Genomic DNA, 14,501 nt, shown 5'->3' on the forward strand with positions numbered 1-14,501 from the left:
TTGGGAGTACTGTGTTCAATTCCAGGCACTGTACCTCAGGTAAGGTATACCGACCTTTGAAGGGGTACACTGCAAAGTCACCAGAATTATATCAGGGTTTAAAGGGTTAAATTATGAGGACAGCTTGCATAACCTTGGCTTGTAGTCCATCTTCCTTCCTCAGTTTTTCAGCTGAACTGAATCAGGTAGGATCGGTAAAATGCATCAGGAATGTGATTTGTGGTATCCCCCTCCACTTCTATATATTTTTTTGCCAGTAATGCACCTAATATGACTGTGTTGTACTAATATTCAAATGATAGAAGTAAGCCATGCATTGTGTTGTCTATTACTATCACCATTGCAAAGCTAGATGCAGGAAGACCTCTTCATTCATGGTGTTCAGCAATGTCAGCTCTCCTTGAAGTGGGGCAGCATTGACATTAATGATTGGGAGGAGCTTGCTCCTAATTGCTCAGAATGATGACAACTTGTCCACCAAGCTAGGTCACGCTTTGAGTCCCAACGTCTTAATGATGAGGCAGACTGACAGCAGGGAAGAAAGGAAAAAGAAGCAAATCCTGCCCTCCGGATCCCACTACCTCGCGGGACATCCTGCTCCATCGGCCGGGTTGAAAATTGGCCTGTTCAGTCACATGAAGACCCATGGCAGAAATGCACGACCCTGAATAGACATCATTATTGAATCGAGGTCCAGCTGGTGACAAGAGGGTGCAGTATTTCCATTTTAATGCACTACCATGTAGAGAAATAACTGATGCTAAATTAAAAATTGTTTTCCACCAAACACGTTTTAGAAATTTTACTGGTGGAGTTCCAGCTCTAGAGAACAACTCTCCAACACTGGGATAATGCAGATTAACCTGATCTATAGCTACTGGAAACAGCACAACTGGAAAAGTAATGCAGAACTGATAAGATAGGCAAATCATTTAGAAAGATGCATGTCACCCAGTGTGAATGCTTGTGCAAGAACAATACTACATTGTAAAATTCAGAATGCTTGTGCACTGAGAGTGATTGATTACAGACCACAGAGCCAAACTTGAAAGATTTAAACACTAGTTTCTCTAATTGGCTGCATAGAGGCCGCTGGAAATGCTATATTATCACATGAATACACAACTGACCCCAACTAACTTCATGATCTCGGACTCATTTCAACTGCTGGGATCCCCAGGCTCTGCTTCAGCTGTGCCAAACTTGAAAGATTTAAACACTAGTTTCTCTAATTGGCTGCATAGAGGCCGCTGGAAGTGCTATATTATCACATGAATACACAACCGACCCCAACTAACTTCATGATCTCGGACTCATTTCAACTGCTGGGATCCCCAGGCTCTGCTTCAGCTGGCTCTGGAAGGAAAAAGTGCCTTAGTCAATTTGTCTCCCCTTATCTATTGGATGTGGCAAAACTATGTAAAAGTATCTGAGGCTATAGAAACCAAATGGGGCCAGAGATGCTTCCCTGTGGCAGGAGTTTGCCCCAACATAGAGAAGAAATGCTCCAATTCTGCAACGGAGGAAAATCTGAGCTACAGGATTTCTTTAGCACTTTCATAACCCCAACAACAAAAGGGAAGTTCTGGCAAGGGTCTGCATGTTTATTTTCACGTAACTGTGTTTGGAGAAATTCATTATGGTTAGAAAAGTAATTCTATTCATTTTTCCTTTAAGGAGTGCAAAGCAAATTCGTGTTCCAAAAGGTGAAATGCGCATTTACTGAAGTTCAACATTTTTTTACCTGCAGCTGAGATCGCAAGTGAGTTAAAGAATTCTTTAGGTCTCTGTATCTGTTAGGTGAAGCCTCCTCTTCCTACAAGAGGATGGAAACACAATATCAAATTAATTGTGATCATTTCAATGCAATGTTTCATCCTCAACGATTGCTTCAGCAGAGCTTATAAAAGAATTTGAGTGTTCATTTTTGTTCTGACCCATCTTAAGCTTCGCATTCAAATGCATCAGCGAGAGACATTCCCAATACACTGGGCAGTAAATTTTACTGTCTATGTGTGTGTATGTGTATATATATACATACATACACATATATATATATTCTATATGGTTATATGGCTAGAGATATATATGGCTAGCATGTGGTTCAGAATAATGCCAACAGTGCAGGTTTGATTCCCATTCCAGCTAAGGTAGGCTTAGACCTGCCATTTGTTTCTTCTCAGATAATATCTCCATTTGTAGTGTTACATTGGGTTATAGTTCAGCAAGACAGTAGAAAACGGGCATCCATGGGATACAGAGAAAACCCTGACTGGCATCCTCGGCTTAAACTGACCCTGTTCAATACACATGATACCCAACATCATTGGATTGAGCTTACAGCTACAAATAAGACACAATTCATGCTTTATTTTCCTACAGGTTCTGAACTGCAGTTAACTAACTTCTCACGGAGTAACTATCAGAATCTGAGCTTACCATGTGGTGAAACATTGCACTGCAGAGGCTGCTCAGGTGCTTATACTTTGAAGATACCTAAAGCAAAAAAATAACAACTTCAGCAATCAGCATTAATAAGAGCAGTAGTGCTGTGCTTTCCTTCGAACTCATGGGATATGTTTCATACTCACAAAACTCATTCTACCATGCGTGTAATCACTTTAGAGTGTGTTTGTTTGGTCACAATTTCTTACGTCTTTGTACATGAACACTGGATTTTTTTTGTCCCTTGAAAATAAACTAGCTATGAGGCTTCCTGTGAATCTCCCTTCCAATTTCATGTGACAGTGGCCTGAGTTAGTTGTTGTAAGATGTTGGATGTAGTGTGGTAGGTCTTATTAAGGTATTCATAGTCTTAGGTAGTTTAACAGTAAGTATTTATTAACTATTAGAAACTATATATATAGGTACAGTAAAGGTTCAAGCTAGGATCTGTCTCCATGCTTGCTTCTACACACGGCTCTGTCCAACACTACACTGACTCCTAGGTATGGATCATGTGTTCTCTTACATCACTGTGTGGACAGACTGTGCTCAGTCCCATGTAACCTTTTTCTGTGCCAGGCCGTTATACTACACAGGTCATACCAGATGTAAAGCGAATTTAGAATAATAAATAATTGTGCTGTAGCACTGGACTCCAGAAGAAAAATTGTGAGGAATTTATTTTCTTACTGCAATGCAGGAAGGTAAGGGAACAACAATAACAACCTACATTTATATAGTGCCTTTAAAGTGGCAAAACATCACAAGGCACCTCCTTCATAGGAGGGTTATCAAGCAGAATTTGACGCTGAACCACATAAGAGGCTATTAGGGCATTGACCAAAAGCTTGCTTAAAAAGAGTTAGGTTTTAAGGAGCATTTTAAAAGTGGCAGAGAGGTTTAGGGAAGGAATTCCAGAGCCACCAATGATGGAGTGATTAAAATTGGAGATGCTCAAGAGGAACACAGATATCTCAGAGGATTGTAGGGCTGGAGGAGATTACAGAAATAGGGAGAGGTGAAGCCATGGAGAGACCTGAAAACAAGGAAAAAGAGAGGGAGGATGAAGCCAGAGTACTTGCTGATTAAACACAGTTCCTTCAGTAAATTTGGATTGATCTTTGTAACTGAATTTTGCTGTCTTTAAATAAAAGAATAAAATGTTATATTTGATTCATTTTTGACATTGGAAAATGTAAACTACAAGCCCATTCTTGTTTTCTATCTATTATCAACTTATCCTAAGTATTTCTTGAGATACAAGCAGAGTATCATAAAACTCGCCTTCTGAATTGTGCCATAGTCTCAGCGGTTACTATTCGTATGGAATCATAGAGTGGTTAGAGCAGAGAAGGAGGCCATGTGGCCCTTCACATCCATGCTGGCTCTCTTCAATAGCAAATCAGCTAGTGTCTTTCAGCAAGAAGGCATTCAACTGAAAAGAACCCAAGATTTAAAAGCAAAAAAAAAGGCTGCTGTAAAAAATGAAGGCTATTGGTGATGGACAATTTTCAAAAATTGGCCAAACTATGCCTCCCAGCATTCCACGAGGCATTGAAAGCCTGACATACACACACTGAGTGGCTTTTTCATTAGTCAAGAGGCAGTTAACAAAGCCATCAAACCACACAATGGGTATGTGTCTACAATCTATAGAACTGTAAATAATACCCACAGGTTTGAAGTCACCATGTCTGAATATGCCCCCACATTTCTTACAGATGCTAATCCCAGAGAATTTATTGATTAAAGTGAAAGCTACCAGATATCATAGCCAGGATCTTCCCCATCAAAACTACCTTCACAAATTAATGGACTATTCACGAAATTGTTACAATAAGAAGACACGGATTTGGGGAGGGATTTTAGTGGCAATCTTTGGGTTTTTTAAAGTAACATGTGTTTAAGTAGTAAGAGCAGTAGTGGTAGCAGCCGGTAACAGGAACAGCTGAAGCAGTCAAGAGAAAAGCTAGCAGCTGATGGCAGTGGCAGCGCTGCACTGTATAGAGGTCCCAGAAAATAAGTTTAATAAGGGAATTGAAAGTGGGACAACTAAGCTAAAGAAACAGCAGGAACTGAAGCCGCAACTTTTCAGAAGCAGCAATCCAAGGGTTAACAGTGAGAGTGCCGTTTAGAAGTTACGGGGATGGTGCTTGTGATTATATGTCTTAACTTAAAAAACGGAACAGGGCATTTGTAAGTTAATTTGTAAGTGCTGATTTAACTTAACAGTGGAGCAACATACTGACATGTGTAAGTTTATCAATGTTACAATAAATTATTGAAAAGACTTGTGACCATTGACTATTTTTTCCACCCAGACAGGTTCAGGCTGAACTTAAGAGATAGGCGTACAAGAGGAGAGCTGTGGGTTCACCTAACTACACTAGTCCCACTCCCCTGCCCTTTCCCCATAGCCCAGCAGTTGTGTTTTCTTCAGGCGCTCCATGCACATGTGAAACCCTCTATAACCACGCAGAACGTTTTCACATATGGTTAAAAGTTTGGGAGTCTGACTGTCTCAGTCGCACTTTTGCCTTTGAGGCAGAACTTTGGGGGTTTAGACCCTATTTCAGTACTGTACTGAATGAGTGCTGCACTGTCAGAGGTGCTTTTCTACTGATGAGACATTGAACTGAAGGACTGCATGCTCCGATGTTTCAAGCGGATGTTAAAAGATAAAAGAACACAACCATCTTCACCCAAAACAAAGATCCTGGCCAGTCACATCACTGTTGTTTTAGGAAGCTTGATCTGTGTAAAATGGATGCTACTTTTTCTTATATAACAGCCATTGCATTTCTAATGTGAAGTGCTTTGAAATGTTCTTGAAGATATAATTTATTATTGATGATTTATGATATTAATGGCGTTTTCTTCAATCCATTGACAATGTGACCTGTGTACTTAGCTGGAATTAAGCCAGAGCCCAATTGCGTGAAAATCATCTGAATAAATAATTAAAACAGCAAGGATTGGCAATCATCTGCGCTATGTACTCATGGATTTGGCTGCACGCATACTTTGCATCATTTTCGAAGGGACGCTTTCAGTTTATCTTCAGGCTTGGTCCCGCCAATGGACAAATAGAGCTGCCACTGGAAGTCTGATCCAACTGGGCCATGGGTGACATAAACAGAGGCAATTGCTCACACTGATTAAATACCTTCAGCAAACACTTCAACTGGTATTGGACAGCAAAGAAGAGTTGGGAGATGAGTTTGAGCAAGGGACTGTGGTGTGACAAAGGGAAGGTTTACTGGGGGAATTCCCAATGCAGGTCCCCATGATAGCTGAAGGCAATAGTGGGTCAGAAGGAGAGAGGTACACAGCAAACCAGAAGCAAAAGAGCAGAGAGCCTGGGCTATAACCGATCTGCAGAGGCAGGGTAGGGGGAAGGTAAAAATGTGTGGATTTGTTAATGGATGGAAACCTAACTCAAGGTCAGACGGGACACTGAGGATGCACACTTTCAGATTCAATCTGAGAAAACAACAGAGGCAAAGGGTGGGATTAGGAACCACTGTATGGAATTACTGGTCATAAGAAGATAAGTCAAGGTTCAGAAACTTATATAATTACATTTGGAAACGTTTTCTGACTGAGCTGTTCAGTGTCCTGAGTAACACATCTTAACTGAATGTATGAGCTGCTGTGAAAGTCTGCCTTGTCCTGTAGCTGAATAATTCCATTTCTAGCTATTGTAGCCGAACAAGTTTTGATGAAAGGTCATCAATCTAAAACATTACCTCTGTTTCACTCTCCACAGATGCTGTCAGATCTGCTGATATTTCTAGTACTTTTTGATTTCATTTCAGATTTCCAGCATCTACAATATTTTGCTTTTGTTCGTCTTTCTTTGTGGACCCAATTTCTATCTTCCTTACAGCTACTAGCTGACTGGGGTATTATGCGCAGCTTTTGCAGGGCACAACAAACAACAGCAAACCCCCTCCTTAACTGAGCCTTGGCACTTTAGGGCAATTGGCTCCATTGCCTGTGCTCGTCACTCAAGTGACCTTGTGGGCCCATCTTGTTCAGCACTTTGTCATGAAGGCAATGCTTCTTTAAAGTTCTGAAATAATGTTTGAAATTTCAACCTATTTCTCCTTCCGTTCCTCGCGTCCAAAAATCCTTAAACGTTTTATTGCTTCAGAGCCAATATAATGGGCCAGAGCTTCCGTGGAATGACAATCAATGTTGGATTAGCACTCCAGTCCTTTTAACTCACCCATTTCAGAAGCTGCACATTTCCCGCCCAGACTTCCGACCTGGGCCTGCTGAGAAATGTGCAGTGCAGCAGCTCTGGAGTCTCTCCAGCGCAGGGCAGCAGGGAAGCTACACACCATTTTTACAGTGCTAGCTGCCACAAAGTAGGTAAGTGTAAAGGTTCCAGCCACTCTGAGAAGTGAGGGAGAAGGTAAGTGTGTAAGGTAAGTGAGTGAGGGGTTAGGGTGGTTGGGCATTTGGGGGAGGGGGCGGTCAGGCTGCTGGGACTGGGCAGGATCAGATGGTCGGGGTGGAGGGCTTTGAGTGGTCAGGGGAAGGGGGTGGTCAAGTGGTCAGCAGGGTAGGCAGGTGGTCAGTGGGTGGCCGGTGGGGTGGATTGTTAGTCATGAGGTGGGAAATGTAGTCTGGGGGATGGGGTTAGTCAGGGGTGTCGGGGGATAGCCTGGGAGGTTGTCAGGGAGTCGGGGGGGTAGTCAGGTGGTCAGATGGTGGGGGTGAGTTGGGGGTTTGGGAGGGTGGGGGTGGGAGAGTCAGGCGGATAGTCGAGGGGTGTGGGTGGTCGGGGGGGCTGGGCGGGGGGGTGGGTATTTGGGGATCCAGTGGGGAGTTGGGGATCAGTAGTATAGTTACCCAGGAGTTAGAACTGGTTTTAATCCTTCTAACCTTTCCTGGGTAACTATCCTGCTAAGAGAGTCTGAACCATCTGATATCTCCGATTTAAGATCAGATGGTTCCAGGTACAGGGGTAATTGCCTATTAGAAGTTTGAACTTCCTGGGTAATTCCTGTGCAGTCCTTGTTGGGGAACCTCCTGGGCAGCTCCTCAGCGTATCTTCTGGGGTAGTTCCTGGGTATGACCACCCGGGGCAACAGAAGTTCTGTGCCAATTATTCCATTCCTTGTTTATTCACTTGCCTTTTTAGTCTGTTCTCACCTTTCCAGCCCTCACCCTTCACTTTCTCTTTTTATGATGTATCAATTATTGAGATTAACATATTACTAATCCATGCCTCAATCCTAATTCACATGTACAAAATTCTGCCGGAGCATGTGTACATGTACAGGGAAGAGACATTTTGCTACGCATTTTCCACAGCATGAATACAACTTCCACAGAGGTTTGTACTTTCAGGTGGGTAGAAAAATTCTGAGCATTCATAATCTACCAGCAAAATGTTGGAAGGCAAGTCATTAAAATGCTATATTTATTTTAATATTTTTTGAAGTTGCTGTGCATCAATTTCGAGTTGCCAAAATGTACAAACATGGAGATGCCACAACCAAAACGAGACAATCAAACTCTAGGGAGTCTAGATCCTCAACCTTCCCTGAAGATCATTGTCCAGACCCAATATTTAACTCTCAACCAAAACCACAAAAAGAGATTATGTAGTCATCAGCACTTTGCTGTTTGCAGGGCCCTTTGGCTGCTGCATTTCCTACCTGCGCCCTGACTACGTAACATTTAAATTACATCCGTTGGAAAATTCCTGTCAGAAGTGACATTTGAAAGAAGGCGGTTTGAGTCCATTTTGTTTTCAAGTCAGCGGAAAAGAAAAAAAATGAGTATGGTGTAAAATGGGCTGCGGATATACTGGGATGAATTTTAGTTCCAGGGTCCCGATCCTAATGTCAGGATGAATTCCAGAGGTGGCCGTGGCGGGATCATGGAGATTTTTGAGGAGGCGGTCACTTAAGAGGCTGCCTCTGGGAGCCTGTCCAATTAAGACAGTGGGCGGGCTATGCAGCCAGGAGGGCCATCAGGTGCACCCAAGGTTTTGAGCAGCCACCAGCCCCACCAGGAGAGGTAAGGACTGCCGATATAGGTGGGGGACCTGCTTCTTAATCTCCTTGGACTGGCTTTGGCATCAGCAATATCACCATTAGGGTCTGAAATTCTCTGGGACATTTACTGTCTGTCTTGTCCTGACAGTAAAGTTAGGGAGCGCAAAACATTCTACCTCAATTCGTAAGGTGGTGCTAGGCCATTCTGCAGGGCATCCCAGATCCACCCAGGTGGATCTTTTAAGCTTCCAACTGGTTTGCTCAATTAAAATTCTAGTCATGTGCGTGTTTCATAATTTACACACCTCTATCACAGGAAGGACAGATGCATCTTGCACCCACCCTGGAACTTGCTGCCACAGCACTTTTGGAGCTGAGGGCGGGATTTTCTGGCTGGGACCGAAAATTCCCACTAAAAGCCAGCAGAGTTCTGGCCGCTCTCAGTCCCGCCCGTGACTATCCCTGCCACTGGCGGGGCGGGAAAATCCTGGCCAGGTACTCAGCAGATCTGGGACCTGGCCCCAGTTTCCAGCCCTACAACACAGCTCCAAATGCTGATTTCTGTCCTCCCCACCAACACAGGAAATTCAAGGCTTCAATTCAGTTCTTCAGTTGAAGAAGTAAATGTTTTCACAGCCTCAGGACATCCCAAAACACTTTACAGCCAATGAAGTACTTTTTGAATCATTGTCATTGTTATAATGTAGGAAATATGGCAACCAATATATACACAGCAGGATCCCATGAGCCGCAATGTGATTATGACCAGTTATCTATTTCAGCGATGTCGGTTGATTAGGAGATTGACCTTCAGGGTAGGTGGAAATTTCAGATACCCAGAGTTTATCATCTCATTTTGGTTGTCCTATAAATTGTTGTTTGTAATTACGGGCTAAGACACTGAGGAGAACTAACCGCTCTCCACTGAATAGAGCCTTTCCGTAGTCTTGCAGTACAATGAGGATTAAAGTGTTGTGCTTCGCATTTAACCTGCCTTTCTGCTTTCCTTTGGAGTTAATTTCTGAATTGCACTTTGATCATTAGTTTTTCAACAATCTGAATCATTGCGCAGAAGCAAACTGGATGCTGTGACCTACAAACAAATAGATACAGGATGAAGTTGGTCTTTGTCAGTTGTGAAAAGCAGGCACATAGCAAATCCACAGCTGGCTTTACACCACACTCAAATTTATTTTCCAGTCACTTTATATAAATGGGCTTAGATGAATTTCTGCCCACTTCATCCTTAAATGTTATTTATGACAGGGTTTTTCCAACAAACCTAGTTGAAATACGAAGTGGACAGGTCACACACACATGGATAAAACAGCATCTTTTTTTTCAGTTTCTCTTACAGAGAGAGCACAATAAAATGATCACAAAATTCAGAAGAAAACAAACTCAACAGACTGGGGAGCAAGAAGAGCTGAACTGCAAAACAAAGGCCTGATCTCACCTCCAATGGAGTCCCTTGTCCGGGCATTTCATCTGAACTTAACTGGAATTCACTGTTATTCTAGAATGAAGAAAAAAGTGACAATTTAAACATCATGCAGCTCGCCAAGGACTCTGCAGTCCTCCAATTCTGGCCTCTTGTGCATCCCCAATTGCCTTTACCCCACCATAGGCTGCCATTCCTTCAGTGTCTAGACCCTATGGAATTCATTCCTATGACTACATTAAAGCCACTATAGAATTATCATTATTGTTTTCCACACTAAACACTCATTGAAAGTGCTGGGGCCTCAACATTTTACAATTTATATAAATGACTTGGATAAAGGGGCCTAAGGTACGGTTGCTAAATTGCTCATCATTTTATGCGTCAGCATGTCGGGCCCACACCCACACGCCGACCGGAAAATTCTTCCCCAGGAAAGCTAATAGAATGTGCTCATTTATTGTGAGGGGAATTGAATAGAAAAGTAGAGAGGTTAGGGATCATTTATACCGGGCACTGGTGAGACCACATCTGGGGCCGAATTTTAGATTTGGCATGCGGGCGCGCGCCTGACATGCCAGAACGTAACACGACGCGTGATATTTTGTTCGGCAGGTGTGTGCCGGAGACAGCTACGCACCCGCTGACAATTGAAAGGCCTATTAAGGCCATCCACGAACTAATTAACTTCAAAATTGCGCTGCCCGGTTGGCGGGCAGGTGAAAAGGCCAAGCAGCCTTTACATTTTTTAGGAAACCTCATCCACAGGTGGGATGAGGTTTCCTAAAGCTATTACAAATTAATTGAAAACATTTTTTTGACATTAAAAACATGTCCCATCTCATGTGGCACACAGTTACATGTGAGGGGACGGGTTTCATTAAATTTTTAATGCGTTTAATAATTTTTTTAAAAAGCGCTTCAATCTCCCTGAGGCACCTCCGTGCGCGAAAGAGCGCTGGGCCTGACTCTCCCTCCCACCCCTCAACCCGCACAGGTAGCGCTACCGCTTGCGATCCATGCTGGGCGGGCCTTAATTGGCCTGCCCGCCTGAAATCGCGGTGCGGAGCTGATCGCGGGTGGTGGTTTGGCTCCGCGACCATCCCCGCCTGCTCCTGCCGAGCCCGCCCGACCAATGTACGATCCTGGCCCTGGAGTACTGCACACAGTATTGGCTGTCTTATTTAAGGAAAAATGTAAATGCGTTAAGCAGTTCAGAGAAGGTTTACTAGGCTTATACTAGGAATGGCTGGGTTGTCTTATAAGGAAAGGTTGGACGGGCTAGGTTTGTATCCACTGGAGTTTAGAAGAGTAAAAGGCAACATGATTGAAACCTGTAAGATCCTGAGGGGCCTTGACAGGGTGGATGTGGAGAGGGCGTTTCCTCTTGTGAGAGAATCTAGAACTAGGGGCCATAGTTTAAAAATAAGGGGTCGCCCATTTAAGACAGAGGTGAGGAGAATTTTATTTCTCTTAGAGTGTAGTGAGTCTTTGGAACTCCCTTCCTCAAAATACAATGGAGTAGAGTCTTTGAATATTTTTAAGGCAGAGGTTGACAGATTCTTTATAAACAAAGGGGTGAAAAGTTATTGGGGGTGGGCAGGAGGTTAAAATCAGACCAGCCATGATCTTCCTGAATGGCAGAGCAGGCTTGAGAGGCCAAGTGGCCTATATCTGCTCCTAATTCCTATGTTTGTATGGAAGTGGATAAATCTCAAATCCCAGGGGGATTACAATATAGAAAACATGCATTGATACAGCAAGTACAAGATCTGAGAAACAGATGATATGAAAATGACGGCATATATGGTAATGAGCATTGCGAACACCATAGTAATGGCTCCAACATATTAAGGTGAGAAGAAAAAATTTCCCTGCCTGAAACCGGAAAGGCAATTTACAGAATCCTTTCTTACCAGCATACCCAAAACAGATTTTCCTGATCGTGTCGGTGAGGTCAGATGGTTCAAACATATTAGTAGACAGTCAAAGCTTCTGAAGTCCTTGGTTTGAAAAGTCAGATGGGTAACTTACCTCCTTTCTACAAGCCTAAATCAGATGCAATTGTGGCACAAATGACAGAAATTATGGCAGATCAGGTTTTGGCCTCAGCTCTCCGTTATTCATGTACATCCACCAGTTTGTGGATGGACACCTCTTCCACTAGCCCTGGCCTCTACTGGAATTTTGTGTACATCTTAAATTTTTTTTTACTCTAGCATATCTAACTTACCCCCCAAATAACATCCAGAAATTCTGCTGGAAAGAACAATAAACACCTCTTCCCCCCACCGCATGCATGCTTTAACCTCTAATTTGCATGTTCACATGTAATGAATAGCCTTTAGGATCAGCTACGAAAGAGCAGGTAAAATACTGCAGCATAAATCATCACATTTAGGTGATTTTGAAGCGGAGAGAGTTCAGAGAGGGAGGCCATAAAAGTGGCAAGAGTTCAGAGAGGGAGGCCATAAAAGCGGTGAGAGTTTGGAGATAGAGGCTCACTGCTGCTGCTGCCTGTGGATAGTCAGAGCCTGCGTTTGGAAAAAAAAATTGAGATGTCACATCACAGGGAGGCATGTAGGTGATGGACTAGTGAATATTTCCTATTTATCTTATCTAAACTAGTGAATTTCAATTGGGGTAAGCAAGGGTAGTAATTTAAGCACAAACAAGACTAGTCACGAGAATTAAAAGTTTAATTAAGGAAATAAATTATGAATTAGTTCATTAAAAGCAATAAAGGTGGCAGAGCAGGTGACGTGTTGCAGCTGCAGTATGTGGGAGCTCCTGGACACCAGTGTGATCCAGGGCAAACACGTCTGCGGTAAGTGTCTGCCACATGAGGAGCTTTGTCTCCGAGTTAATGAGCTAGAGGCTGAACTGCAGGCACCGCGATCCATCAGTGGGGGGAAAAGTTACTTGTACACTTTGGCCAGGATTTCCCAGTCAACGAGCAGGGGGCGGAGCCCGCTCGCCAACCCATAAAATGACGCGGGATGTTGTCAGGCGGAACTCCCGACATCAGCCTGCCTCGTTTCAATTTACAGGTCAACGGGGGCTTAGCTGAATCAGCTGTGTCCCCGCCGACCTGTCAACGGCCTATTTTGAGGCCATTGACAAAGTAGTTAACGTGATTAGTGGACTTGCCCACGGGCGGGATGAGGTTTCATGTAGGTTTTTAAAAATTTAGTAAAAGTGTACTTAAAAGTGATGGACATGTCCCAACTGTCACATGAGGGGACATGTCAGGGAATTTTTTTTTTCTCTGTTTTCAAGATTTTTTATTGTGGAGCCAATCTCCCTGAGGCAGCACTTAGCCTCAGGGAGATGAGTGCGCTCTTTCGTGTGCACTCTCGGCTCAAGGAATCCCCCCGCACCCCACCTGCCCGCACAGGGAGCACATAGCGCTTCCTTGTGGACGTCACGCTTAATTGGCCCGCCCACGCAAAATGGCGGCGCGCCCCCGTCGGAGGCACGCCTCCACGTGCCCACTCCTGAACTTCCCCCCCAACAGGGGGAAAATTCTGCCCTTAGTTTCAGAAGGCAGTCACACCCCTTCTGATTTGGTCCACGGTCAGGGGCAGAGTGTGACTGTGTGTGAAGCAGTTATGGGGACCCAGAAGGTAGAATGGAGGAGCCTCAGCTTTTGCAATTGTCCAACAGGTTTGAGGTTCTTTCAGTTTGTATAGGTGAGACCCTGTAGGGTGGATGAGCAAGCTGACCATGGCACTGTGGCACAGGAAGCCATTCAAGTGGGGGAAATAAATAGGAATGCTGTGGTGGTAGGGTAAAGTATAGTCAGGGGTATAGACACAGTTCTCTGCAGCCAAGAGCGAGAGTCCAGACGGTTGTGTTGCCTGCCCGGTGTCAGGGTTTGGGACATCGACTCAGGGCTGGGGAGGAATTTGCAGTGGGAGAGGGAGAATCCAATTGTCATGGTCCATGTGGGTACCAATGACATACATGGGACTAGGAAAATGGTTCTGCATAAAGAGCATGAGTAGCTAGGGGCTAAATTAAAAAGTAGAACCTCAAAGGTAATAATTTCTGGAGTATTACCTAAGCCACGAGCAAATTGGGGTAAAATTAATATGGTGGGCCAATAAAATGCGTGACTCAAAGTTCGGTCTGGGAGAAATGCACTTCAATTCATGGGACACTGGCACAAGTACTAGGGAAAGTAGGAGCTGTACAGTTGGCATGGTCTTCACCTGAACCATGCTGAGACCAGTGTTCTGGTGAGTCATATAACTAGGGCGATAGAGAGGGGTTTAGGCTAAATAGCAGGGGTGCGGGATGACATGAGGCAAGGTGTGGAAAATTAGAGAAAAAGGACAAGGTAAGAGAGCATGGTAGCAATAAGGATGACGATAACCAAGTCATGGCAGGAAGGGACAGAGCACACAAACTTAAGAGTGCAAAAGTAAATAAGGCCAGAGTTTGCAAAAATAGCAAAAAGATAAAACTAAAGGCTCAGTATCTGAATGCCTGTAGCATTCATAAGAGCACAGATGAATTGTCACTTAAAATACAAATACATATCTATGACCTGATAGCCTCACAGAGATGTGGCTGCAAGGTAACCAAGGCTAGGGCCT

The 14,501-nt window shown here is 43.8% G+C and overlaps 1 protein-coding gene across 1 annotated transcript in view; it reads right to left on the reverse strand.

Annotated features, from left to right (window-relative positions):
- Positions 1-14,501, reverse strand: part of LOC144688852 (uncharacterized) — a 582,637-nt gene that overhangs the window by 130,849 nt on the left and 437,287 nt on the right. The window contains exons 28-30 of the mRNA XM_078555848.1: positions 9,916-9,975; positions 2,440-2,496; positions 1,745-1,816 (exon numbers count right to left, since the gene is read on the reverse strand). Of these exons, the coding sequence (XP_078411974.1) occupies positions 1,745-1,816; positions 2,440-2,496; positions 9,916-9,975 (189 nt within the window). The remainder of the gene's footprint in view (positions 1-1,744; positions 1,817-2,439; positions 2,497-9,915; positions 9,976-14,501) is intronic.

Source organism: Cetorhinus maximus, chromosome 1, assembly GCF_964194155.1.
Source record: "Cetorhinus maximus chromosome 1, sCetMax3.hap1.1, whole genome shotgun sequence".
Lineage (NCBI taxonomy): Eukaryota > Metazoa > Chordata > Chondrichthyes > Lamniformes > Cetorhinidae > Cetorhinus > Cetorhinus maximus.